This window comes from Triturus cristatus, chromosome 4_1, assembly GCF_964204655.1.
Source record: "Triturus cristatus chromosome 4_1, aTriCri1.1, whole genome shotgun sequence".
Taxonomy (NCBI): domain Eukaryota; kingdom Metazoa; phylum Chordata; class Amphibia; order Caudata; family Salamandridae; genus Triturus; species Triturus cristatus.
Window position 1 is genome coordinate 25,549,044 of NC_140585.1, and position 27,526 is coordinate 25,576,569.

Genomic DNA, 27,526 nt, shown 5'->3' on the forward strand with positions numbered 1-27,526 from the left:
GGTGTGAATCTGTTCAGTAGTTCCCGAGAAAATTAGGGTAAAAAAGTTAGTGATACCTATGGCCGGGGAGGATCCGCAGACCCTACCCGCACCGTAAGCGCACCCTCCCCGAACCGAGCGCGCACCCTCCCGATCGCGCGCTGAATGCTAATTGGCTGTCGAGTGTCTCTCTACAATCGAAACCAGGAACTGTTGGCGGCCATTTTCTGCCTCGGTAGAAGCGAGGCTGAAGAAGCAAGGGGAATAACTGTGTAAAACATATAAAGGGGGCAGAGTGGAAATACTCTGACCCTCTAGAGGTGCTTAGGGGGTCCCAGAAGGACCCCTTTGGGCCCCCATTTAAAAAAAAAAAGAAACCGGCGAAATGCATTCACGGTGGGCGCATCCTATAGCGTTGGATGCACGGATCCTCTCGCGGTGGGTTCGCGGATCCAAGGGGAAAAAAATGAAATTGTTGGGAGATAAAGATTAAGCTTAAGTGTTTTGTTCTTGAGTGGCTCTAAAAAGAGCCGTTGTGTTCATTGAGAGTTTTTGGCACTTATAAGTAAGTACCTATACAGAGTCTAAAGTTGTTGAGGAAGACTCTGTTTCCTTCATCAGTAAAGTGTACTCCATCTCTCCTATACATCTCTTGCATATGAAAGCGCAGATTGTTATTGTAAATGGACCCCTTTCTGTAGTCTCGGAGAAAAGCAGAAACAGATTTATTCACATGTTTCCTAGCTTTCTCAATCTGTGGACAAAAATGATTGGGCCAGTTCCATTTCTGCCTTTGGCATATGTTAGAGTACACAAAGGCAGTTTTAGGGAAAAGTGAAAGCAGTTCTGTAAAGGTGTCCTTCATAAGCATTTCCAGACCTACCCCAGTCAAAGTGTCTAGGTCATTGCCACCACAGTGCACTATTATGAGGTCAGGGTGTTGGATTTGCATGAAGGATTTCACCAATGGCATCAATTGGTGCCACTTTAACCCTCTCTGTCCAATCCATTTAATGTCTACATTTGGCAAACCTAGGTCTTTGTGAATGCCTTTGTTTTCTGCATACCTTTGGCTCCAGAAAATGTAGCTGTGTCCCACAATCCACACTGTAAGCATCTTGTAAGGAGGTCTGGATGCACTCAGATGGTCTCTGTAAATGAAATGGCTGTTTGGAAAGTAAGATGTTTCTAAAATGGTGGCTAAGATGCAATTTTGAAAAAAGACAAGAAATCATTGGTTGTTTGACAACATTCTACACTGAAAGGTAGGGTGCATATTTCTGTTTTTTAAACGCATGATTCTTATTGGTGAACAAAAACTGATTGTAAGGAACATTATATATGATAAGCTGATATGTTGAGAAGTCAAGCACACTTGCTGTTTTGATTAGCAACATTGTGTGTGCTGAACTTGTGACCTGTGTGCTCAGTACAGTGTTCCATGACCTGTTTCTATGGTAACGGGCAGAAGGCAGATTGGGGGAAGGGTTGAAGTTTATGTCATTTGGAAAGGGTTGAAATGTTTAACCAATAGAAATGTGTGTTTGCTTTTGAATTTATGTGGGAAGGAATGTGATTTGATGTTTACATGTATATGTGTGGAAAATGAGAGGGAAACTTTGCCATTCTTTGGTTCTGCTGACAGGTGCAGAGTGCAGAGATTCTGTATAAGAAAATCTGGTGTGTGACTGATATCTGGTGTGGGACTGATATACTTTTTCATCTACAAAACATCTTGAAAGTTGAGTTATTTAATTGTGAGGAGATGTATGTAGACTATTTTTATTTTAATCAGACTAATGTATTTCTTCTGCTAAAGTGTAGGGAGTACTTTTTTTTCTCTACAATCTTATTGACAGTGTGTGTGCATGTAGAAACCATTTTGAGATAAGGATTTGTTTTTTTCATGCGTTTGTAGACAGATAACTATGCAGTTTTTATATTTTGGTAGAATTAGAAACCAGTCATTGTTTATGAATTTGTGTAATGAGTTATGTTTCTGCAGTAAAATGTAGTACTCTTTGTAGATGAAGAAATGTGTTTTGGTATAGTGGAAGGGATAGTGTTGTTTGTCTAGAATAACACAGAGAGCCTGTGTGCATTTGGGAACCACTGTGAGAGAAGCATTTAGTAATATCTTGTATTTGCTGACAGATCACTCTTTTAAAACCTGTCATGTTGTCAAGTTTTAGTAGCATTAGAAGCCAATCTTTGCTCATGCGTTGATTAAATGAGTCAGGCTTTGATACAAAAGTGCACTTTTGAAATATGCACATTCTGTGCAGTTCCCTTACCACTTCCATAGTAGGAAATAAGGTTTGATAAACTCGTAGGGATAGTGGTTGTTGTCTAGAATCACACTGCGAGTCTGTGTGCATTTGGGAACCAATGTGAGAGAAGCATATGGTAACATTGTGTATTTGCTGACAGATTACTATTTTAAATCCTGTCATGTTGTCAAGTTTTAGTAGCATTAGAAGCCAGTCATTGCTTATGTGTTGATTAAATGAGTCAGGCATTGACACTAAAGTGCAGTCGTGAAATATGTAGATTGTGTGCAGTTCCCTTACCACTTCCAGTGTAGTGAATGAGTTTTGGTAAACTCCTAGGGATAGTGGTGCTTGTCTAGAATCACACTGTGAGTCTGTGTGCATTTGGTAACCACTGTGAGAGAAGCGTTTGGTAACATCATGTATTTGCTGACAGATAACTGTTTTAAAACCTGTCATGTTGTCAAGTTTTAGTAGCATTAGAAGCCAGTCTTTGCTTATGCGTTGATTAAATGATTCAGTCATTGACACTAAAGTGCAGTCGTGAAATATGTAGATTGTGTGCAGTTCCCTTATCTCTTCCACTGTAGTGAATGAGTTTTGGTAAACTCCTAGGGATAGTGGTGCTTGTCTAGAATCACACTGTGAGTCTGTGTACATTTGGGAACCACTGTGAGAGAAGTGTTTGGTAACATCGCGTATTTGCTGACAGATAACTGTTTTAAAACCTGTCATGTTGTCAAGTTTTAGTTGCATTAGAAGCCAGTCTTTGCTTATGCGTTGATTAAATTATTCAGGCATTGACATTAAAGTGCAGTCGTGAAATATGTAGATTGTGTGCAGTTCCTTTACCACTTCCAGTGTAGTGAATGAGTTTTGGTAAACTCCTAGGGATAGTGGTGCTTGTCTAGAATCACACTGTGAGTCTGTGTGCATTTGGGAACCACTGTGAGTGAAGCGTTTGGTAACATTGTGTATTTGCTGACAGATAACTGTTTTAAAACCTGTCATGTTGTCAAGTTTTAGTAGCATTAGAAGCCAGTCTTTGCTTATGCGTTGATTAAATGATTCAGTCATTGACACTAAAGTGCAGTCGTGAAATATGTAGATTGTGTGCAGTTCCCTTATCTCTTCCACTGTAGTGAATGAGTTTTGGTAAACTCCTAGGGATAGTGGTGCTTGTCTAGAATCACACTGTGAGTCTGTGTACATTTGGGAACCACTGTGAGAGAAGTGTTTGGTAACATCGTGTATTTGCTGACAGATAACTGTTTTAAAACCCGTCATGTTGTTAAGTTTTAGTAGCATTAGAAGCCAGTCTTTGCTTATGCGTTGATTAAATGAGTCAGGCAGTGACACTAAAGTGCAGTCGTGAAATATGTAGATTGTGTGCAGTTCCCTTACCACTTTCACTATAGTGAATGAGTTTTGGTAAACTCCTAGATATAGTGGTGTTGTTGTGCATGATTGCACTGAATACTCATAGAACAAGACACATCTCCAGATTTATCAGAAATCATAAATCTCGATATGTGGGTGAATGCTGCACCATTCTAAAATTGGTGTAGGAAAGCACAACAAGGAGAATTGTTTTCATTTCTCCACATTTTTTTATCTTCAATGCATGCTGAAATGTTCAGCATACATTGAAGGAGAAAAATGCATTTTCTCATTGTTTTTGTGCAGGAAGGTGTGTCTTCCTGTAGAAAAACAAACAGCACATGACACAGATATCCTTGCACTATGGTGCAAGGGTGCCTGTGTCACCACATGGCTGCAGTTTAAGCAGCCGTGCAGAGAGAAGCATAGATTTGCAACATATTTATGTACATATGTTGCATCCCTGTGCTTCGGAAGTACTACAGCACACTGCATTTATAGAGGTTACTGTGTGATGCTGCAGCACTTCCTTATAGTTCTGCACTTATACATTCACCATACGCTACTAATGCATTCATTCAGTCAATTACGTACTACAGATACATTCATCTAAACTTTCACACACTAACAAAGAAATTTCGCTCTTTTTTTAAACCAGGAAAGTTAGTTCTTACAAGAACTTTTTTTTTCTTCTTTCTTCTTTTATATATTTTTTTGGGGGGTTTTCTAACAATTTTGTGATTTTTTTGTTTTTTCTGAAAAAAAAAAAAAAAAAAAACAAAACAGGAGAAACCAAACAATGAACTTCAGGGAACAATAAAAAAACAAAAAAAAACCTAGCAAATGTGAGTTTCTTGGCGGCGGCAGATCAGATCGATCGACTGCTCGCCATAGCACAAAGTCTTATTGCACTTAGTGCAGAGCACTTTTAAAAATTGAAGTTGAGGACGGATGTCCAAGGTTGGGGCTGATGGGTGCACTCTTGATGTGCTCGGCTGCGATGAGGTGGATGGCGCAGGAGCACGAGTGTTTCTCATCCGTCGGCACTCTTCTTTTGCAAGATTGTTTGGATGAAGGGTCCTCATGTGCTTCATCATACTTGCCCCTCTCGATAGGACTCTTTTGCAAATCTTGCACGTGACCAAGGTGGCATTGGTATTCTGCCCCTCGGGAAAAGTAAAAAATTTCCACACCACTGAAGGAAAACGTTTTTTGAGTGGTGCCTCCGGTAAAAATTCATCCTCAGAACTATGAGGTGATGCAGGTGATGCCTGGTGCCCTGAATCCATTTTTGGTTGAAAAAAGTTAGAGCTAAGTGTAAACTTAGTCTAAAAAATCTTCTCTTCTCCAAAGAGGTGGTTCTCCAAAGAAGCTCAAAGAAAAATGATTGAAATGGGTGGGGTCTTTCAGTAGTTAGAACAGGAAGTGTAATGAACCAATCAAATCTCTTTTTTTGCAGGTCACATGGGATCCGCACACCCTGCGCTTACGCATCACGCACACAGCGCGCATCTGCGAAATTGACCTAAAAAGAAATATATGATTAGATGTCAAAATATATTACTTTTAAGACTAGTTTAGAGTTTGTCTTCAATTAATATTCACATGAAATACATAAATATGTTTTTTTAAATGTTAAATACTTCACGGGATCCGCGCACCCACCGCGTCTTAGACGCAGATGACACATCGCGGAAGCGCGTAAACGTCGCGTTACGTACATCGAACGTGTCGCGTATAGGCTGGGAGTCGCGTATCGGTCGCATTGGAATAGCGCACTAACCACGTACCCGATGCATACCATGCGCAGATGCTATCGCGTAGGGATCGAGAGCGGTGCGCGGATCCGAAAACATGGAAAAAATATACATAAAATAAAGTTTTGCACATATAGTTAAAAAAATATTTTGAAAAATATAAAAAAATATGTTTGAAAAACCCATTAATTTTTAAAAGAATTAATTGAAAAAATACGTTTAAAAATGGTGATAAAAAAGTATTTTAAAAAAAATGTAACTAATGAAATGACACACTGAATTTGAAAAATATAGAAATCCAATCAAAATCATTAAACATGATATCTTCAGAGATAAGTTATAGATAGGAATTAGCAATTAAAAAACCTTTGAAATTCACTGAAAAAACCATAGGTTTCATGCACGTTATAGTTAGGAATTGGCATTTAAAAAACCTTTGAAATTCACTGAAAAAACCATAGGTTTCAGGCACGTTATAGTTAGGAATTGGCATTTAAAAAACCTTAGAAATTCACTGAAAAAACCATAGGTTTCAGGGGCGTTATAGTTAGCTGGACATTTCCCTCGTACAAAACCCTAGAAATTCCTCTGTTATAGTTAGTTCAGCTAACTATAACTCGCGCCCCCGCAATGCACTGATGATGACGTCACATATTACATCACTCATGACATGGTCAGTGACATCACTGATGACATCTCAAATTACATCATTGATGACATCACTGATGCCATCATCCAGTGACTGTGTGTTTCTGTAAAGTTTAAATATGTTTTATATATTTATAGTGAAAGGCCTGTGGAAGAATGAGTGGCTGTACAAGTGTGTAAATGGATGATTTTCTAGGTGCGTAATTGACTCTATAAGTGAGTCATTAAATGTATCTTACTGCAGACTAGTGACTAAACTGTGTGAATGTCTGTATGTGTCTGTCTGTTGGTGTATAAGTGGCTGCATGGTTTTGTGAATAGCTATATGAGTGTCTATATGGGTTATTGATTGGTTGTCTGAGTATCTGTATGGGTGCCTGAGTGTTTGTGGTGTGTGTGACTCTGTGCATAGATATGTGAGTGGGTGATTCTATGGGTGCATGGTTTTAAGAGTGCATCTGTGATGAACTGTATGGTTGAGTGAGTGTATGTATGGGTGTGTTAGGGATTGAATGTATATCTCAGTGGTACATTTGTGACTAACTACATGTGTGAAAGGCAGTATATATGCGTGTAAGAGTATATAAGTGGGTATATGTGAGAGTGTGTGATTGTGAGAGTGGCTGTATGGATGAGTGTGTGCTTGTATCAATGATTGTATAAGAGCGTAAGAATGTGGTACTATTTTTATGAGTAAGTGAACTTGAGTGTATATAACTGCATAGGTGAGTAAATGGGTGTGTGATTAATTATTTGCATGACTGACTAGGTGTGAAAGTACCTCTTTGGATGATTGGTGGTGTGTGAGTGTCTATGTAGGTGTATAATGCATATGATAGTCTTGTACAGAGTGACTGTAAGTATGAGTGACTGTACAGGTGAATGAGTGGAGGTGTATGTAGACCTAAGAGTTAATAAGTGGGTATGTAGTTATTGGTATTGGAGTATCTATGGTTTTGAGAATGGACGTCTGAAATTTTGAGTCGGTGTATCAAAGGTTATATTAGGGTGTGAGAAGATGCAGTAATTTATCACATGGATGATGTCATCAGTGATGTCAACAGTGATGTCATTTGAGATGTCATCAGTGATGTCATCAGTGATGTCACTGACCATGTCATGAGTGATGTAATATGTGACGTCATCAGCAGTGCATTGCGGGGGCGCGAGTTATAGTTAGCTGAACTAAATATAACAGGGGAATTGCTAGGGTTTTGTACGAGGGAAATGTCCAGCTAACTATAATGCCCCTGAAACCTATGGTTTTTTCAGTGAATATATATATATATATATATATATATATATATTGGTAGTGCCTACATGTACTAGGTTGTCTTCACAAATGTTCCATATTTTCAGTGAATATATATATATATATATATATATATATATATATATATATTGGTAGTGCCTACATGTACTAGGTTGTCTTCACAAATGTTCCATATTAGTCAAGATATGCACTGAGAGCTGTGATAATGCTTCATCAGCATAGACCAGCTTTACCATATGTACTTATCTCATTGAAACCAAGTACAATTTATTAAAGTACCAAAAGGTGATGTGTACATCTTTATGTTGAAGCCATATCCCCTCAACTTTGTGAAGGAAATCTCAAGAAGTTGTATCTAACTCAAAAGTGTCAGAAGTACCGGAATCTCCACAGAAGCAGAATTGACAAATATTTCCCAATGCCCACTCACCGGTGCCGTCACCTCTTGAAATGGGTAACCTCACCAGCAGAGGGGGAAAGGGGATTTGGACAGAGAAGAATAAACTCCAGATGGGCGATTGCTCCCTAGCTGCCAGGATCTCTTCGGGTACCTCTTCTGTTCTTCAGTAACCCAAAATAATCCCAGCCGGACTCAAGCACCTAATGCACACAATTGGGAAACAACAATGTAACCACATTTTCTCTATTTATCTTCAATTCAAGCTATCTTTTGACTAAACTCTTACCCAAAAAAGTCTGGAGTTTTGGCCTCTCTTCTAATAGTTGATATGCACCCTTATGCATCAAGCCAAAAACCAGTCGGTAAAATACCGATTCCTTATTAGCTCCCGGTATTAAGTAAAAAATACCCAATCCCAATGCATCAACCCAAAAGCAGAAATCGGTATTTAAGGAATCCTTAAATACCGATTCTTTAAATAGGGATTCCTTAAATACCGATTCCTTAAATAGCGATTGCATTTAAGGAATCCCAAAGTGAGATTCCTTAAATGCAATGCATCAAAGTTAAAAAATTAGCGATTTCGCTAATAAGGGGAGCAAATTACCATGAAGATGAACTGCATGGTAATTTGCAAAAACTTTGAAAAATGCACTTTTGTGCATTTTTCAAAGTGTCATGTTGCGCACACACATGCCCTTAGAGCATGTGTGTGTGCAACATATGTGCACATATCATTTTCAGGGGTGCAACAGGGTGTCCTTTTGACACCCTGGCACCCTTGAAAGTGCTCCAGCTATTAGCGATTCGGTAATACCGAATCGCTAATACAGAATGGCTTTACATTCATTCCTATGGGCCTCCAAGCCCATAGGAATGAATGGGTAGGTATTCCTTATTACCGATTCGGTATTACCGATTCGGTAATAAGGAATGTTAAGGAATCGCTATTTGAATAGCGATTCCTACATGCATAGCCTTTTGCTATTCCTTATTAGCGATTCCTTATTTTTCGCTAATAAGGAATCGCAAATGCTAATGTTGATGCATATGCCCCATGATGTCTTAACTGTATTTGTTGCAACCAGTATACCTCTCTGACGGGTCTGAATTACCTAATACACACAATAGGAGACAGCTATGTAATTTCACCTCACTAGTTCCTTCTACTTTAACTAATTCTAGTCCATTCTTACCCTGGTTATCTGGAGCTCTAACTTCTTAGCTTTAGATGATGTGCTATACCTTTTCACATTATTTACACAGTTTTGCCATGAAAATTAATTACATTACTGAGACTGTGCAAGGACTTCTGTCAATGCCTCCTGTAGACTTTTTCTGAGTGGAAGTTCTTAGTCTAACCTCCAAGCGCTGCCTCAGCTGGCAGAAGATGCAGGCAAATAGGAATGAGGGAGGGAAAGAGAGGAAGGAAAAGACAGGGAAAAGTCATCAAATAGGGGAATCCTGTGAAGGACAGTTCAACAGTATCTTTCCAACTGAATGTCAGAGCCTTACTGACTTTTCCAAATGTTGTTGCTCCCAAACATCTCTGCTTGGGAATGGGGGAGAAGGCACGCACAGGTACTGAGTCCTCAGGTGACGAGCTTGCAGCCTTCCTGAAGGGTGTGTCACCGCTCACTGCCAGATGCTCCGAAATACTAGACAGAGGGTTCGCTAGGCTGGGAAGTCTCCATGAGCTCCCACGAACGTCTGCAGCCGCTCTGCAGTTCTGTGAAAGCGAAACAAATTCAAAAACAACCTTCCCTCACAAAATTCAAATTGAAGTTTGCCGCGTAGAACGCCTGCCTGCCACTGGCACCCCCCAAATATCGCGAGAGTGTTCCTCATCCAAAATGGCTGCGAATAACAAGAGAACACAGCAATGTACATCCATTAACAGTCTTACAGCAACTTCCAGTGATTGTTCACTGAAAGCTTCCTCGCCAATCTTCTCTTTCGATTCCACCTTCTCCTCAACCTGCTCTGAACTAAAGATGTCACATTAATCTGATTCCTGACAGTAAGGGGCATTTAGTAACAATGTGAGTTATTGCTGTTTTGTGACAGACTTATTAGTAGATCATTCTGACTTGAGAGGGGCATCTAGTAAAGTTTTGGAAGGCTGCAGTCTTGTTAAAGACTTCACGCTTCTAGTAATTACCATACTGTAGCTAAGTGGAAGGCCCGACCAATTGGCTTTGCCAATGCTTGTTTGAATGGGACTTAAGGTGTAATAAGTTGTTGATTGCATGAATGTCTACAGGGCAGTTTACACACCTCAACATCACTAATAATAGAATATAACTTCTACTAAATATGTGTGTTTTCACTGATATGCTTCATGTCTTGTATGTTATGAAAGGTTCTACTCATTAGCACTGAAGAGGTGATGGGAAATAGGGTCTTCTCTATCTTGCCGACTAGTGATCAGTTAGATAAGTGCATAGCAAACTGTCACATTCATTGGATGATATCATTAATGACGTCATCAAAGATCATCAGTGATGTCAACAATGTTGTCAGTTAACATGTCACAAGTGATTTAATATGTGATGTAATATGTGAGGTCTTAAGCAGTGCATAGGAGGGGCACAAGTTAGCTCAGTAAAATAACTGGTGAATTTCAGTGTTTTTTTTTAAACATTAGTTGTTGTGTTATTTCAACATCTAACTATACAATCACTTTAAACTTTGTTTTTTTCAGTGAATTTCTGACTTCTTTAACATAAGTTCAAATCAAATTCAAATTCAAAATGGTATTTGATTCAGACCTCGACTGAGGTCAACAAATGCAAATACATAATATGAAATAGTTGTATTTATACTTTTAGGACTGCTTTAAAACTCATTATAGGCATAGTAAATTAAAATTGACAAAAAATACATGAGTTTATGATTGTTAGATTTATGCATTTTTAAAATAACTTTTTAAAAAACTCTTTAAAAAGTTAAACAAGTTATAGCAAACAAATTCATTTGGGGGAGACTTGCAAAGCATAATTAAATCTTCAGTTAAAATAGCATTGTATCTAGAGTGGATGGTTTTTGTAAACCTTTGTCGAGCCTCTACCAAAGTCGGATTTGGACAAATGAAAAGAACGTGGAAAAGGTCTTGTACTCCACAGTTACACAAGTCACAGATACCTGAAGAATGCTCAAGGGAATTCCATCTGAACGAATAAACTTTTAAAGGGAGGATTCCTAGTCACAGAAGAAGAATACAGCACCTTACTCTATTTTGTAGCTGAAACTGTAAAAAGTGCTTGAGAGTTTTACATACTATATTTTCCGCATCTTTTTTGTAATACTTTAATTGAGTACAGTGCTCCTTATCTATTACAAAGCTTATTCTCGGCATCGTATGTTTTAAAAAGAGCTTCAGATGCGCTAGAGCCCAGACCTGCAAAAGTGCTAATGTGCATTGTGATGCCACGAAGGCTACTTTAAGATTCCTATTAAAAGTATTCATTGTCGATTCTTCTCTAAAAGTCTCTAATTTTAATATATGTTTTAAGGAGCCGGGAGCTCCTTGTTAAAGGTTAAAAGCTCACAGTATATTCGATACAGCTCGAGCATATGTGCTCGTTAAAGAAAGCTCGAGGCATTATGCTTGTACGGGGACTGATTGGGAGATTTCAAGCACTTTCTGTAAAATAATCCCTTCTTCCACTTTTATTGTTCGCCAGGTTTTAATCTGTATATCTTCCAAGGCATAAGATATAATGGGTGTAATTTTCATACTGTAGACCTCCAGCAGGGGTTTAATGTGTCTATTCCCAGTTGAGGAATACAATTTCAGTAATGCTCCAACATGGGAGTCTGCCTTTCACCTGAGGTGCTGAAAATGGGAAGGGTTTTGAAGGTTATACGAAAAGATTCCGCCCAAATAAATGTATTCTTTCACTATCTCAATCAATTTACCTCCCAGTGTCCAGGTGAAAGGCGGAAATTTCCTTCTTCCTCTAAAAGGTAAAAATTTTATTTTAGAGATGTTAGGGACCAAAAGGTTTTCTTTTGCGTATCTATTTAATTCGATGAAATTACTTTGTAGACCGATTGGGGTACGATCAAACATAACGATGTCATCTGCGTACATTAGGCTATGGATATCACTTTGTGCTAGTTTTGGGGGTAAATTATTAATTTGGGAAAAGTACCCTGGTAGGTTGCTTGCATAAATGGAAAACAACAAGGGGGCGAGGAGGCATCCTTGTTTCAAACCATTCATCATGGGGATTGGACTAGTTTCTCCCCCCATTTTGACGCTACACCATATTGCTGTATGCAAAGATATGATTATTGTAAGGAGATCAGCGCTTAGAGACCCCTGTGGTTATAACGCGCCATATAAATTAAATAAATAAATAAATAAATAAATCACGGGGATCCCTAAACTCTCACAGAAGCAGGTGCTGACGCACCTGTATACCGGGTGCACAGCGATAAAAGTACTTGTTTGCTATTACATAATATACATTGGGTTGAGTAAAATTGTCATTACTTGAATGAACCACAAGAAATCAGTGAAGCTTATCATAACAAAAAATATATATACTCATTTACTTGTTGAGTTTTCAAACACACAAGTGAGAAAAAATTCAAAACAAATTTTTGTTGAACCAAACATGATAGAAGAATTAAATTAAACAAATCAATTGTCAATCTCAATACTTTGAAAACATCAGCAATAAACTTGTAATGCTGAAGAAAACGGCGATTATAGTTGATGATGCCCAATGCATTTCGGGATTCTCACAAAATCCCTTCTTCAGGGGCCTGTATTTGAAAAAATATAAAAAACATTTGCAACAATTCACTGTTTACAATAACGAAACTCAAATTACATAGATTGTTAGCTGATACAACGTACAAGACCAGAGTGGTACTAACACACCTGTACTTGTCCTTAGCCAAACATGTATCGGCTCCTATAGTGAAAACTAAAAAAGCAAACCAAGTGAAGATGTGGCTAAGAAATTTGGAGTCATCTTAATTAATAGAAATGAGCCAGAACATAAGACCAAGAATCAATAGAGACCGCTCCCTTAATTAGTGACGAATACTGTGCTCAATAAAAGAAAACTCAGGAAGAAATGAGAAGAAAAGGAGAAAATGTTTATGAATTAATAAACCTTACGGGAAATCGCCGTAGTTTGTTGAGTTGATGATAAGTGTAGAAGTTTGTCCCCTCTCAGCTACAAAAACAAAGCAACCATGCTTGTAATGGAAACTACCACCAAAAGGACCTGGATGTGAAATAGCTCGGTGCATGTTTGTGTACTCACTATAAAAAACTGTAGACCATACTCCGCTGGAAGATGTACGGCAACTTCAACAAACATACTGTGATCTATGAAGACAAAGCAAACTTGAACTCGCAATTCTTACACTAATGTAATGCGAACATATGGAGGGAAATTGAGAAAGCTGATGGCTGAAATACCCAAAGACTCGTGGCTAAAACCGTGGATTATTATAGAAACCGTGGCATTAACAGAATCCAAGAGACGACGCGTTACGCTGTTGGAATGGGTCCCAAATGTAACCATGCACATATAGCTGGCAACGGTAAAACCTGTAGGCAGAATAAACAAAACCGAAGAAACTGATTAACCGCTATGCTATCGTTGTTATGTACTGCTGGACATCGACAGAAAGCTGTACTATTGAAAAAAGGTTCCCCTTTACCTTGAAAATACATAAATCTTGAACAAGCTGATCAGCAAGGCAAATGCATGATGCGAAGTATGGAAAAGCGGCGTGATGCCGCTGCAGTTTTAGAATCCTATTGCCACGTCTGACGCCTTCGCGTGGGTGCTTGTAGTAGCAACCGAAAGAGGACTGAAACAAATGCCTGCTCGTTAGATGCCTTGCTTGTATCATAAGGGAAACTGAACTAAAATAAAATGGTGAACAAAATCTCTATACCGGTGAATACTCATGCAATTACAATGCTCAAACCTGAGGTCATACAATCTGAGAACCATCAGAGTTCAATGAAAAGCCGACTCAATGATGTAAAAATAATAATATGATAAGTGAACTCTATTAAACAGTCAAAGTGTGTAAACAAGATAGCAAACACCTACCAAATACATGGAGGTGACAATGCCCTTGACAAAACTGTGAACTAGTAATCATGAATGTAAAAATCATTAGACCACCGCTCTAAACTGCTTGTAAATATTTATGTCGGTATTAGACTTGTGAAATTTCAAAGTTTAAACACAGGTATATGAACTGTGATCCTCTAGGTATTCAATAAAAAGAATACACCACGTTGAAAAATGCACACGAAATGATGACTTGAAAAAATGAATAATGAAACTTGTGGAAATTGGAAACAAAAAAGTGAATAATCAAAAGTGCTGTCGAAAGATGACCAGTGATAGAGAGTCAGTGCTCTACTGAAAGTGACATTAATAATGTGCTAACGATTGTTAAATGAATGGTAAGGACAGTACTTACAGACTACACAAGAAAACAAAGCAATTCCAATTTATCTTTAAGTCCTGCTGGTACTAGTGTATGAAGAAATTTGGTCCACCAGACCATTCGAGTTTTCACCCGCCCTCCTTGTTACCTAATTTGCCTTTTTCTCAAACGCTACGTACTAATAGAATAACATCGGATCCTAGCCAGTTAGAGGAGGCACTTTCTGAACAATGCACCAAGTTTCGAGCTCGTGGCTTTCCAGACCACGTGCTTGATGCTGCAGTGGTCAAAACCAAACAAAGAGATCGACGAGAATTGTTATCATCGCAACCAACCAGAAGTCATAATAGACAAGTGTTTATTTCTAAATATTCCACCAACTCATCGAATATCAGCAAAATAATTAAAACTAGGTGGGAATTACTTCAACATGAACCAGATTTTAACGGTTTATTTTTGGAACCACCTCTCTTTGCGTACACACGCAGCAGGAACATCAAAGAATTGCTTAAAAGATCTTCAGCAGAGAATCAGACACCCTTCACCGGCATGCGTAAATGCTACAATTGTGTCAATTGCAACAATGTGATGACTGGGAATGTTATCAATCATCCACATTCTGGTAAACCCATTATACTTAAATACAATGGAGATTGCAACAGTACCAATGTCATTTATACTATCAAATGTCCCTGCGGACTTCTCTATGTAGGTAAGACTTCGCGCAAGATTAAAATTTGCATCTCTGAACACAAGAGCTCTATGTGAACTAAAAGCCACAAGTCTCATTTGGCCGCGCACTTGTTAGAACATCAACATACCAATGCCCAACTGAAATTCACAATTTTAGAAATGGTTCCATTTAGACCAGATACAGATATTCCAAAGTTGTTAGCTCAAAGGGAGGTCTGGTGGACCAAATTTCTTCATAAACTAGTACCAGCAGGACTTAACGATAAATTGGAATTACTTTGTTTTCTTTGAAATGTGTAGTCTGTAAGTACTGTCCTTACCATTCATTTAACAATCGTTAGCACATTATTAATGTCACTTTCAGTAGAGCACTGACTCTCTCTCACTGGTCATCTTTCGACAGCACTTTTGATTATTCACTTTTTTGTTTCCAATTTCCACAAGTTTCATCATTCATTTTTTCAAGTCATCATTTCGTTTGCATTTTTCACGGTGGTGTATTCTTTTTATTGAATACCTAGAGGATCACAGTTCATATACCTGTGCTTAAACTTTGTATTTCACAAGTCTTATACCAACATAAACATTTACAAGCAGTTATAGCGGTGGTCTAATGATTTTTACATTCATGATTACTAGTTCACAGTTTTGTCAAGGGCTTCGTCACCTCCACGTATTTGGTAAGTGTTTGCCATCTTGTTTACACCCTTTGACTGTTTAATAGAGTTCACTTATCATATTATTATTTTTACATCATTGAGTCGGCTTTTCATTGAACTCTGATGGTTCGCAGATTGTATGACCTCAGGTTTGAGCATTGTAATTGCATGAGTATTCACTGGTATAGAGTTTTTGTTCACCATTTTATTTTAGTTCATTTTCCCTTATGATACAAGCAAGGCATCTAACGAGCAGGCATTTGTTTCAGTCCTCTTTCGGTTGCTACTACGAGCACACACGCGGTGACGTCAGACGTGGCAATAGGATTCTAAAACTGCAGCGGCATTACGCCGCTTTTCCATACTTCGCGTCATGCATTTGCCTTGCTGATCAGCTTGTTCAAGATTTATGTATTTTCAAGGTAAAGGGGAACCTTTTTTCAATATTACAGCTTTCTGTCGATGTCCAGCAGTAAATAACAACGATAGCATAGCGGTTAATCAGTTTCTTCGGTTTTGTTTATTCTGCCTACAGGTTTTACTGTTGCCAGCTATATGTGCATGGTTACGTTTGGGACCCATTCCAACAGCGTAACGCGTCGTCTCTTGGATTCTGTTAATGCCACGGTTTCTATAATAATCCACGGTTTTAGCCACGAGTCTTTGGGTAATTCAGCCATCAGCTTTCTCAATTTCCCTCCATATGTTCGCATTACATTAGTGTAAGAATTGCGAGTTCAAGTTTGCTTTGTCTTCATAGATCACAGTATATTTGTTGAAGTTGCCGTACATCTTCCAGCGGAGTATGGTCTACAGTTTTTTATAGTGAGTACACGAACATGCACCGAGCTATTTCACGTCCAGGTTCTTTTGGTGGTAGTTTCCATTACAAGCATGGTTGCTTTGTTTTTGTAGCTGAGAGGAGACAAACTTCTACACTTATCATCAACTCAACAAACTACGGCGATTTCCCGTAAGGTTTATTAATTCATAAACATTTTCTCCTTTTCTTCTCATTTCTTCCTGAGTTTTCTTTTATTGAGCACAGTATTCGTCACTAATTAAGGGAGCGGTCTCTATTGATTCTTGGTCTTATGTTCTGGCTCATTTCTATTAATTAAGATGATACCGAATTTCATAGCCACATCTTCACTTGGTTTGGTTTTTTAGTTTTCACTATAGGATCCGATACATGTTTGGCTAAGGACAAGTACAGGTGTGTTAGTACCACTCTGGTCTTGTACATTGTATCAGCTAACAATCTATGTAATTTGAGTTTCGATATTGTAAACAGTGAATTGTTGCAAATGTTTTTTATATTTTTTCAAATACAGGCCCCTGAAGAAGGGATTTTGTGTGAATCCCGAAATGCATTGGGCATCATCAACTATAATCGCCATTTTCTTCAGCATTACAAGTTTATTGCTGATATTTTCAAAGTATTGAGATTGACAATTGATTTGCTTAATTTGATTCTTCTATCATGTTTGGTTCAACAAAAATTTGTTTTGAATTTTTTCTCACTTGTGTGTTTGAAAACTCAACAAGTAAATGAGTATATATATTTTTTGTTATGATAAGCTTCACTGATTTCTGGTGGTTCATTCAAGTAATGACAATTTTGCTCAACCCAATGTATATTATGTAATAGCAAACGAGTACTTTTATCGCTGTGCACCCGGTATACAGGTGCGTCAGCTTCTGTGTAAGTTGTTCAAGGTTGGCTACCTTTTCCGGTTTGCACGCACATCATGTTCTTGAGTCATTAGCATATGTTCAACATTAATCGTTGTTAAAACTACAGTAGTGCGCTGGCTGACTTTGAATTCTTCTGATCCCTAAACTCTCTCGTTTTTTTCATAACCTTGTCGAAAGAGGTTGAAAAGTCAATAAAAGCTCAGTAAAATATTTGTGAATTTAGCACTGCATACTCATCGAGGACAGTCTGAAGGATAGCAATATTGTCCGTGACTGAATGTTTTGGGCGGAAGCCAGCCTGTGTTGTAGGAATCACATTGTTCGAGAATGCCCAGTCTTTTAGGTGGTCCAATATACATGCTGCATAGATATTTCCAGTGGCATCTAGAAAGGCAATTTGTCAGCAGTTAATTGGATTCAGTTTTAGGGCCTTTTTTTAAAAGGGAGACAACAATGCTCCCTCGCCAGGATTTTGGTATATTCCCTGTATCAAAACAGTATTGAAAAAGAGGGTTTCATTCAAGGGCATAAGTTAAAATTGTCATATAATAAATAGCTGTGATGCCACTTCAACCTTTGTTTTTTCAATTAATTTCTAGGGCTTTTTGATCATATTCAGCCAACTCCACTGAAGAGCATTGTTTTTGGCTGTGCTCAGTAGAGGTTGGAAGCACCCAACTTGTTGCCCCCGATATGAACAGCCTCTGGAAGGCACCCAGCCCCCCTGATGTGTAGTGGGTGTTGGGCACAGTGCCTTGCCGGAGCCCTAACCCCCCACAGATACCAATCACCCGCAGACCTCCACCTGACATTGTATATATATCTTTTTTTTCAATGTGGTACAGTCATACTTCTCCGTTACTGCTACTTAGCTCAAGCTTCACCTCCATGGTAACGCGGGACCATGCATGCATCCCTCTGGAACCCCGCCCCCACACAAGTGCTAGGGGGTGAGGAGATGTCTACATTGGCCCCAATACCTATTTTTCTTCCTTCTGAACATAGGGAACGAGTCCTCGAGTCCTATAATGGCAACCGTAACATCTTTGTCAAGGTTGCAGCTAGCCAATCAGATCTCTTGGTACAGTGGGACCCGTACCAAAAAGGCTGATGGGAGAAAAGGTTCCTCTGACTAGGAACTCCAGTGTTGTAGAGAAGAAAGCAGGGAGGAGTGATAATGGATGAAAGATGGGGAGAAGGAACAGCAGTGAGTTTATACTAACCAGAAAACCATGGCAGACATGAAACGCTGAGAATGAGAGCTTGAGATGGTGCTTATCCTCTGGTGACCCTGAGCCTGGGGGGGGGGGGGACCGTCCTCATGGAAGATGCCTAACTACAGGAGGCCGAGTCTGACCTTCGTGCAGATGGGCCTAAGCGTAGAGTGGGCTATATTGCTGATGGAGTCTTCTTTGTTGCAAACCACCTTCAATGAGATATAGATGTTAGGGAAGACCATGTCTGCCTAGTGTTCCATAGGGTCCTAAAACCGTATATTATGGTGAGTTATCTCTGCATGGTATCCCATGGGGTCCTCCTGCTGTACACCCAATGGGTCATGTCTCTATGGCACCCCACGGGGTTCATCTTTGTGTAGGGTGTATCATGTCTTCATGACGTCCAGCAGGGTCCACCTGCTGCCTATCAGAGTGGATCTTGTCTTCATTGGGTCCCAGGTGGTCCTCCCTGTCTTTGGTGGGTCATCATTGCCTGGTGTACCATGTGGTCTTGTACATGACCCAGGGTATTCCTCTTCTGAACAACATCTCTATTCCATCTGACGGACCAGGCTCTTCCTCGAACAAGTGGTGATGAGGTCCAGAGGTCTTCAATTCCTTGGGACTGCTGCTTCTGACTGGTGGGTACAACAGTGGAGGGCTCAGCTCACCAGAGCTGCTTCTCACCACCTGAGTTTCTAACAGTGACATCTATTCTCTACATTGTCTCCTCAGGAAGAAGGAAAGGACAAGTACATCGAAAACCTGCCCAACCAACTCAGACCATTTGAAAGCCTCCTGGCCAAGAACAATGCAGGTGCTGGATTCATTGTGGGAACGAAGGTAAGCCGAACAACTACCCCGAGGATTGGGTACCACAATGCCATCCTCGGAATATCACCATACCTATCCTGTCCTAAATACCCTCTAAACATTATCTACCTAGTGGACTTAATAAAAGAAAGTCTACACTTAATGGGTTACTGGATTTGTAAATGAAATTAAGGGCAAAATATTAATGTCAGATTATATTTCTGTATAAAATTTTCTGGCATTAACCCATGCACACCTGGCTTTCCATCACCACCCATACTGCAGGCACCGCTCTACCAAACACCACAGCCAGTGCTCCCACAGCATCATGTACAGCCAGTGCTGTCACGCCATACATCACAATCAGAAGCCATAAACCATCCACCAGCACCCTTACAAAACTCCAATCCATCTACCACAACCAATGCTGCTACACCACTCCCAAACATCAGTGTAGTTCATACACCATCACCCCACAGCCACTGCTCCTGCAACATCCCCACATTTAAAGCCCGAAACAATCTTGACATCCAGCAACCTCACACCTACACCACAGTCAACACCTTACACCATCCCCCAAAGTCTGTGCCCCGCAGTCATGACCCACACCATGCCAACAGCCAGCACTCCTGCGCCATCTGCCATAGTAAAGGCCCCTCGTAATCCATCCCCAAAGCCCGTCCTCCTGCAGTGTCTCCAGATTCAGTAACCCATACTATAACCACAGCATATCCTCGTACAGTGTCTCCAGAGTCAGTGGCCTACACCATCCCCACAGGCCATCCTCCTTCAGTGTCTCTAAACTCAGTGCCCTACACCATACCACCAGCCTGTCCTCCTACAGTATCACCACAGTGAGTCACCTATACCATCCCCACAGCCAGTCCTCCTACAGTGTCTCCAGAGTCAGTGACCTAAACCATCCCCACAGCCCGCCCTCTTACAGTGTCTCCAGAGTCCGTGACCTACACCATCCCCACAGCCTGTCCTCATACAGTGTCTCTAGACTCAGTGACCTACACATCCCCACAGCCCATCCTTCTAGTGTCTCCAGAGTCAGTGATTTACACCCTCCCGACAGCCCGTCCTCCTACAGTGTCTCCAGAGACAGAGACCTAACCCATCGCCAAAGCCTGTCCTCCTACAGTGTCTCCAGAGCGAGTGACCTACACCTTCCCCACAGTCCATCCTCCTACAGTTTTTCCAGAGTCAGTGACCTACACCATCCCCACAGCCCCTGCTCCTACATTGTCTCCAGAGTCAGTGACCATCCCCACAGCCGGTCCTCCTACAGTGTCTCCAGAGTCAGTGACCTCCACAATCCCCACGCCCGTCCTCCTACAGTGTCTCCAGAGTCAGTTACCTACACCATCCCCACAACCCATCCTTCTACAGTCTCTCCAGAGTCAGTGACCTACACCATCCCCACAGTCCGTCCTCATACAGTGACTCTAGACTCAGTGACCTACACCATCTCCAAAGTCCGTCCTTCTACACTGTATCCAGTCAGTGACCTACACCATCCCCACAGTCTGTCCTCCTACAGTGTATCTATAGTCAGTGACCTCCACCATCCCCACAGTCTGTCCTCCTACAGTGTCTCCAGAGTCATTGACCTACACCATCCCCTCAGCCCCTGCTCCTACAGTGTCTCCAAAGTCATTGACCAACACCAGCCAAACAGCCCGTCCTCCTACAGTGTCTCCAGAGTCCCCACAGCCCTTCCTTCAAGTGTCTCCAGAGTCAGTGAGCTAAACCATCCCCACAGCCCGTCCTCCAACAGTGTCTCCAGAGTCACCTACACCATCCTCACAGCCTGTCCTCCAATAGTGTCTCCAGAAGCAGTGACCTCCACCATCCCCACAGCCCGTCTTTCTACAGTGTCTCCAGAAGCAGTGACCTACACCATCCCCACAGCCCGTCCTTCTACAGTCTCTCCAGAGTCAGTGACCTACACCATCCCAACAACCCATCTTCCAAAAGTGTCTCTAGAGTCAGTGACCTACACCATCCCCATAGCCAATCCTCCTACACTGTCTCCAGAGAGAGTGACCTACACCATCCACACAGCCCGTCCTCCTACAGTGTCACCAGAGTCAGTGACCTACACCATCCCCACAGCTTGTCCTTCTACAGTGTCTCCAGAGTCAGTGACCTACACCATCCCCACAACCCGTCTTCCAAAAGTGTCTCTAGAGTCAGTGACGTACACTTACCCCACAGTCCCTCCTCATACAGTGTTTCCAGAATCAGTAACCTACACCATCCGCACAGCCCCTGCTCCTACAGTGTCTCCAGGGTCAGTGACCTACACCCTCCCCACAGCCAGTCCTCCTACAGTATCTCCAGAGTCAGTGACCTACACCATACCCACAGGCAGTCCTCCTACAGTATCTCCTGACTAAGTGACCTACACCATCCATACAGCCCGTCCCCGTACAGTGTCTCCAGAGTCAGTGACCTACACCATCCCCACAGCCCGTTCTCCTACAGTGTCTCCAGAGCAAGTGACCTACACCATCCCCACAGCCTGTCCTCCTACAGTGTCTCTAGACTCAGTGACCTACACATCCCCACAGCCCATCCTTCTAGTGTCTCCAGAGTCAGTGATTTACACCCTCCCGACAGCCCGTCCTCCTACAGTGTCTCCAGAGACAGAGACCTAACCCATCGCCAAAGCCTGTCCTCCTACAGTGTTTCCAGACCGAGTGACCTACACCTTCCCCACAGTCCGTCCTCCTACAGTTTTTCCAGAGTCAGTGACCTACACCATCCCCACAGCCCCTGCTCCTACATTGTCTCCAGAGTCAGTGACCATCCCCACAGCCGGTCCTCCTACAGTGTCTCCAGAGTCAGTGACCTCCACAATCCCCACGCCCGTCCTCCTACAGTGTCTCCAGAGTCAGTTACCTACACCATCCCCACAACCCATCCTTCTACAGTCTCTCCAGAGTCAGTGACCTACACCATCCCCACAGTCCGTCCTCATACAGTGACTCTAGACTCAGTGACCTACACCATCTCCAAAGTCCGTCCTTCTACACTGTATCCAGTCAGTGACCTACACCATCCCCACAGTCTGTCCTCCTACAGTGTATCTATAGTCAGTGACCTCCACCATCCCCACAGTCTGTCCTCCTACAGTGCCTCCAGAGTCATTGACCTACACCATCCCCTCAGCCCCTGCTCCTACAGTGTCTCCAAAGTCATTGACCAACACCAGCCAAACAGCCCGTCCTCCTACAGTGTCTCCAGAGTCCCCACAGCCCTTCCTTCAAGTGTCTCCAGAGTCAGTGACCTAAACCATCCCCACAGCCCGTCCTCCAACAGTGTCTCCAGAGTCACCTACACCATCCTCACAGCCTGTCCTCCAATAGTGTCTCCAGAAGTAGTGACCTCCACCATCCCCACAGCCCGTCTGTTAGACGGCGACCTCAGAGGAGCCCGGAAGGGGGTCCTGACTACCCTGAGTCCCACCCGTGTAGTATTGTAGCCGGGCACTGGTGAGAGATTCCCCAGGGGGAGGAATCTCGCAACTAGGATCGTACTTCTGGCACCACGCGACACAGAGAGACCACACTGGGTATTCTCAGAAAACAAGCTTTATCAAATAGGTATCACTGCAAATATGTACAAGGTGAGCACGGGCTCAAGAGTCTCGGAAAGGTAGGGGGTAGCGGGACTGTCTCTGGTAACGGTTCAAAGCAGGGACGTATCCGGCGCACAGCTCACAATCCTCGAGCTGGGGGATACGTGGTCGGAGTCGGGGTCCGGCGGGACCGTGAGAGTCTGGGGGAGCCGCGAGTCACTCAGCGGGCTCAGGTACAAGTTTCGGAGGTCTTACGATCTTCAGGGAGTCGCGAGTCACTCAGCAGGGCTCAGGTACAAGTTCGGAGGTCTTACGATCTTCAGGGAGCCGCGAGTCACTCAGCAGGGCTCAAGTACGAGTTCGGAGGTCTTACGATCTTCAGGGAGCCGCGAGTCACTCAGCAGGGCTCAGGTAGGTTCAAGTTCCAGGAGCCGCGACCGCGTCGGCAGGCTCTCGTTGTTCCAGCGTCGAATCTGCCGGACAGCCTCAGAGCACCCCTTGTTATAGGTCGACCCCATCTTTGATGTCCGGAGTCTGTGCAGGCAGGGGTCTTGTCACCTGGGGGCCGCTTGTCGGGGTTTCCTGCTATTGTCTTTTGATCCTTTCAGGGCCGGGTCGGGAGGAGTCCCAGACACCCAGCAGGCACGGAGCCAGCCCGCAGGGAGGCCGGAGGGCCGATCGAAACCCATCGTCCCAGGGGAGTTAGAGGTGCGATAGAAACTGCTCCTCCCTCTCTCATCCCCTGGAAGCGTGATGTCCTCCAGCCGGAGTGGCGCCTCGAGGCCCGGGTCTCGCTGGGGCCGGGCGGCCATCTTGTTGCATGGAGTGGGCACGCGGCCCCGGGGTGGCCGAAAGGAGAGAGGCCATGGACGGGGATGTCCGGGGTTGGTGCGGGTGTCCTGGTGGAAAGGGTCGGCTGGGCCGTGTGCTTGGGCTGCAGGCCCAGGTTTCGGTGGTGCGGGGGCACGGAGGGCCATTCTACGAGGCCGGGTCCAACATGCGTCCCCCCCAGCTGAAAGCCGGAGAGAACTGCCCATCACCTTGGGGGGTTCTCTTCGCTGAGGCGGAAGAACCGGGAGAGGCCGTCAGCGTTGGCGTGGTCCGTACCAGGGCGGTGTTCTACGGTGAAATCCATCCCCTGGAGGGAGATTGACCACCGCAGTAGCTTGGGGTTTTCTCCTCGCATCTGCATGAGCCATCGCAAGGGCCGATGGTCAGTTTGGACTCTGAAATGAGTGCCGAACAGGTAGGGTCGTAGTTTTTTGAGTGCCCAGACCACGGCAAAGGAGGTGCTCCACCTCTGTTCTCGGGGCAGCAGCCGCCGACTGAGGAAGGCGACGGGCTGGTCTAGGCCTTGATCATTCACTTGGGACAGGACGGCCCCAATGCCATGCTCGGAGGCATCGGTCTGGACTATGAACTCCTTGGTGTAGTCGGGAGCCTGGAGGACGGGGGCAGTGCACATGGCCTTTTTTAGAGCATCGAAAGCTTCCTGGCAGGCAGCCGTCCACTGCACCTTCTTTGGCTGTTTTTTAGACGTGAGTTCAGTGAGAGGGCCGACCAGGCTGCCATATCCCCGAATGAATCGGCGGTAGTAGCCCGTGAGTCCCAGAAAGGCTCGGACTTCCGTTTGGGTGATGGGTGGTTCCCAGGCCAGGATGGCGTCGATCTTTGGCTGTAGAGGGGCGACCTGGCCACTCCCGACTTGGTGCCCCAGGTAGACTACGGATCCTTGCCCGATCTGGCACTTGCTGGCTATTACGGTGAGGCCTGCCTGGCGCAGGGCGGTTAGCACTCTCCGGAGGTGCTGGAGGTGCTCACTCCACTCTGAACTGAAGACAGCGATGTCGTCCAGATAGGCCGCGCTGAATTGTTCTAGCCCGGCCAGGACCCTATTTACCAGTCTCTGGAAAGTGGCCGGGGCATTTTTCATCCCGAAGGGCATCACGCGGAAGCGGTAGTGCCCATCGGGGGTGGAGAAAGCAGACCGCTCCTTGGCCCCTTCGGTGAGCGCAATCTGCCAGTAGCCGCAGGTGAGGTCGAAAGTGCTGAGGAACCGGGCGGCCCCTAGTCGGTCAATGAGCTCGTCGGCTCGTGGAATGGGGTGGGCATCGGCTCGGGTAATGTGATTGAGCCCCCGGTAATCCACGCAGAACCGGAGCTCGGGGGCGACACCGGGGGCTGCTGCCTTCGGAACCAGGACCACGGGGCCGGCCCAGGGACTGTCAGAGGGCTCGATCACCCCCAGGGTCAACATCTTCGAGACTTCAGCTTGAATGCAGGACCGGACCCGGTCAGGAACCCGGTAGGCTCGGTGTCTCACCGGCGGGCTGTCCCCGGTGTCCACATCGTGAACACACCAGTTGGTGACCCGGGGGGTCAGGGAGAAGAGGTCGGAAAATTGTCTGAGGAGCTGGCGGCAGTCCGCTTGTTGCTGGGCAGTGAGGGCTGGGGAGAGGTTCACTCCCTCCACGGAGCCATCCTGTTCCTTGACACACAGGAGGTCCGGGAGGGGATCCGACTCATCTTCGGCCCCGTCATCGGTGGCCAGCAGGAGGCTCAGTTCTGTCCGCACGAAGTGAGGCTTGAGGCGGTTCACGTGCAGGACCCGGAGGGGATCCCGAGGCGACTGGACGTCCACCAAGTAGGTGACTTGGCTCTTCCTCTCAACCACTTTGTAGGGCTCGGTCCTGGAGGGCGCCAGGCTTCACGGGGGCCATGACCCACACCTGCTGGCCCGGCTGGAACTCGACCAGAGTAGCATTCTGGTCGTACCAGCGCTTCATTTCTTCTTGACTCGCCTCCAGGTTGGCCTCGGCCAGTTCTCGGAACCTCCTGGTCTGATTCCGGAGGGCCAGGACATATTGGAACACATCTCGGGGGGTGGTCTGGGGTGCTGCCTCCCACCCTTCCTTAACCAAACTGAGGGGACCTCGGACGGGGTGCCCATAGAGTAATTCAAACGGGCTGAACCCTAAGGACTTCTGGGGGACCTCCCGGTAAGCGAACAAGAGGCAGGGGAGCAGGACGTCCCACTTACGCCGGAGGGGCTCTTCTAGGCCAGCGATCATCCCTTTCAAAGTCCTATTAAACCTCTCTACTAGGCCGTTCCCTTGGGGATGGTACGGGGTGGTGAACTTATAGGACACCCCACATTGTTGCCACAGGGACGTCATATACCTTGATATAAAATTAGTGCCGCGATCGCTCACGACCTCGCGGGGGAAACCCACCCTGGAAAAGATCCCCATCAGGGCCCGGCCCACCACGGGGGCCGTAATGGTGCGTAGGGGAATAGCCTCCGGATAGCAGGTGGCGTGGTCTACTAGGACCAAGATGAAACGGTGACCTTGGGAGGTGGGGGGGTCCAGTGGCCCCACGATGTCGATTCCGACTCGTTCGAAGGGGGTACTGACGACCGGGAAGGGTTGGAGGGGAGCCTTGCGCTTCCCCCCACTCTTCCCACTGGCTTGGCACGTGGGGCAGGACTTGCAGTGTGCCTCTACCGCTGCTTTCATCTTAGGCCAATAAAAATGGGTCACGAGACGGCTGTAGGTCTTGTCCTGACCCAGGTGACCGGCGAGGGGGACATCGTGGGCTAAGCCCAGGAGGAAATCTCGGAAGCGGAGGGGTACTACCAGTACCCGTCCGGATCCCAGCTCCACCGATTTCTGCTCACTATACAGGATGTTATTCTCCCAATAGATTCGGTGCGTTCCGGTCTGGTCACCTGCGGCTTGGCCCTCGGCCTGGCGCCGCAGCCCGATCAGGGAAGGACAGGTGGCTTGCTCCCGGCAAAATTCTTCCCGGGTGGGCCCGCCCTCGTGGCGCCAATGGGCCAACTCGGGTAGATCCCCCAACTCGGGGACCGGGGCGGGGTCGGATGGGGCGGGTTCGTCGCTGGCGACGGACCCTTCCGATGGGGGAACGGGAGGACCCTCGGCGGGGACGGTACGGGTTTCTTCGACCGGGGTGCTCTCGACTTCTCTCCGGGGAGTGAGTCGGGCTGTCATAGATCGGGTGGTGGCACACACCCACTCGGGGAGTCCCATCATTCCTAGGTGGGCCTTGCGCTCTACGTGCTTCCAGGGAGAACTCTCCAGGTCGTTCCCTAGGAGGCAGTCGACCGGCTGGGAGGTTCTTACGGCCACCTTGAGTTTACCTATCACCCCTCCCCACTCAAATGGCACCAGGGCTACCTGACACATACTTTCCCTATTGTCTGCGGATACTACGGGGCAAAAGACATTGGGGAGGATCTGCTCCTCGGGAACTAGGTGCCTGAGGACACCGGTGATACTGGCCCCGGTGTCCCGCAGGGCCTCTACCTGGTGGCCATTGATCTTGACGAGCTGCCCGTATTTCTGTGTGTTGGAGGGTAGGAGGCTACCAGGGATCATCTCCCTATCTCCCAGGGATACTAGGGCCATAGCGGCGGGTTCCCACTCCTCGGCTTCCTCAACCTCCTCCCCCAGGGCTACGTTGGCTATCTGTCTCGCAGGGGTGGTAGGGGTGACTTGTGTGGCCATGGAGCACTCTGGGTCATTGGCGTAGTGCCCGGGTTTCTGGCAACGGAAACATGTGACGGTCACCCGATGTCCTCGTCTCCCAGGGGGCCCTGTTACTGGTGGGGGGGGCGCCGGGAAAGGTGGAGGTGGTGTCTTCGGGGGGCTAGGCTGGGACTCTCTCGGCCCTCCTTGGTTCCCTCCCCCTCT

At 44.9% G+C, this 27,526-nt stretch overlaps 1 protein-coding gene across 2 annotated transcripts in view; it reads left to right on the forward strand.

Moving 5' to 3' along the window:
- LOC146839356 (glutathione S-transferase P-like) overlaps nt 1-27,526 on the forward strand; it is a 265,840-nt gene that overhangs the window by 205,518 nt on the left and 32,796 nt on the right. For both annotated transcript variants that reach the window (XM_085651353.1, XM_085651352.1), the window contains one exon: nt 19,145-19,252. In XM_085651353.1, the coding sequence (XP_085507479.1) occupies nt 19,145-19,252 (108 nt within the window). The remainder of the gene's footprint in view (nt 1-19,144; nt 19,253-27,526) is intronic.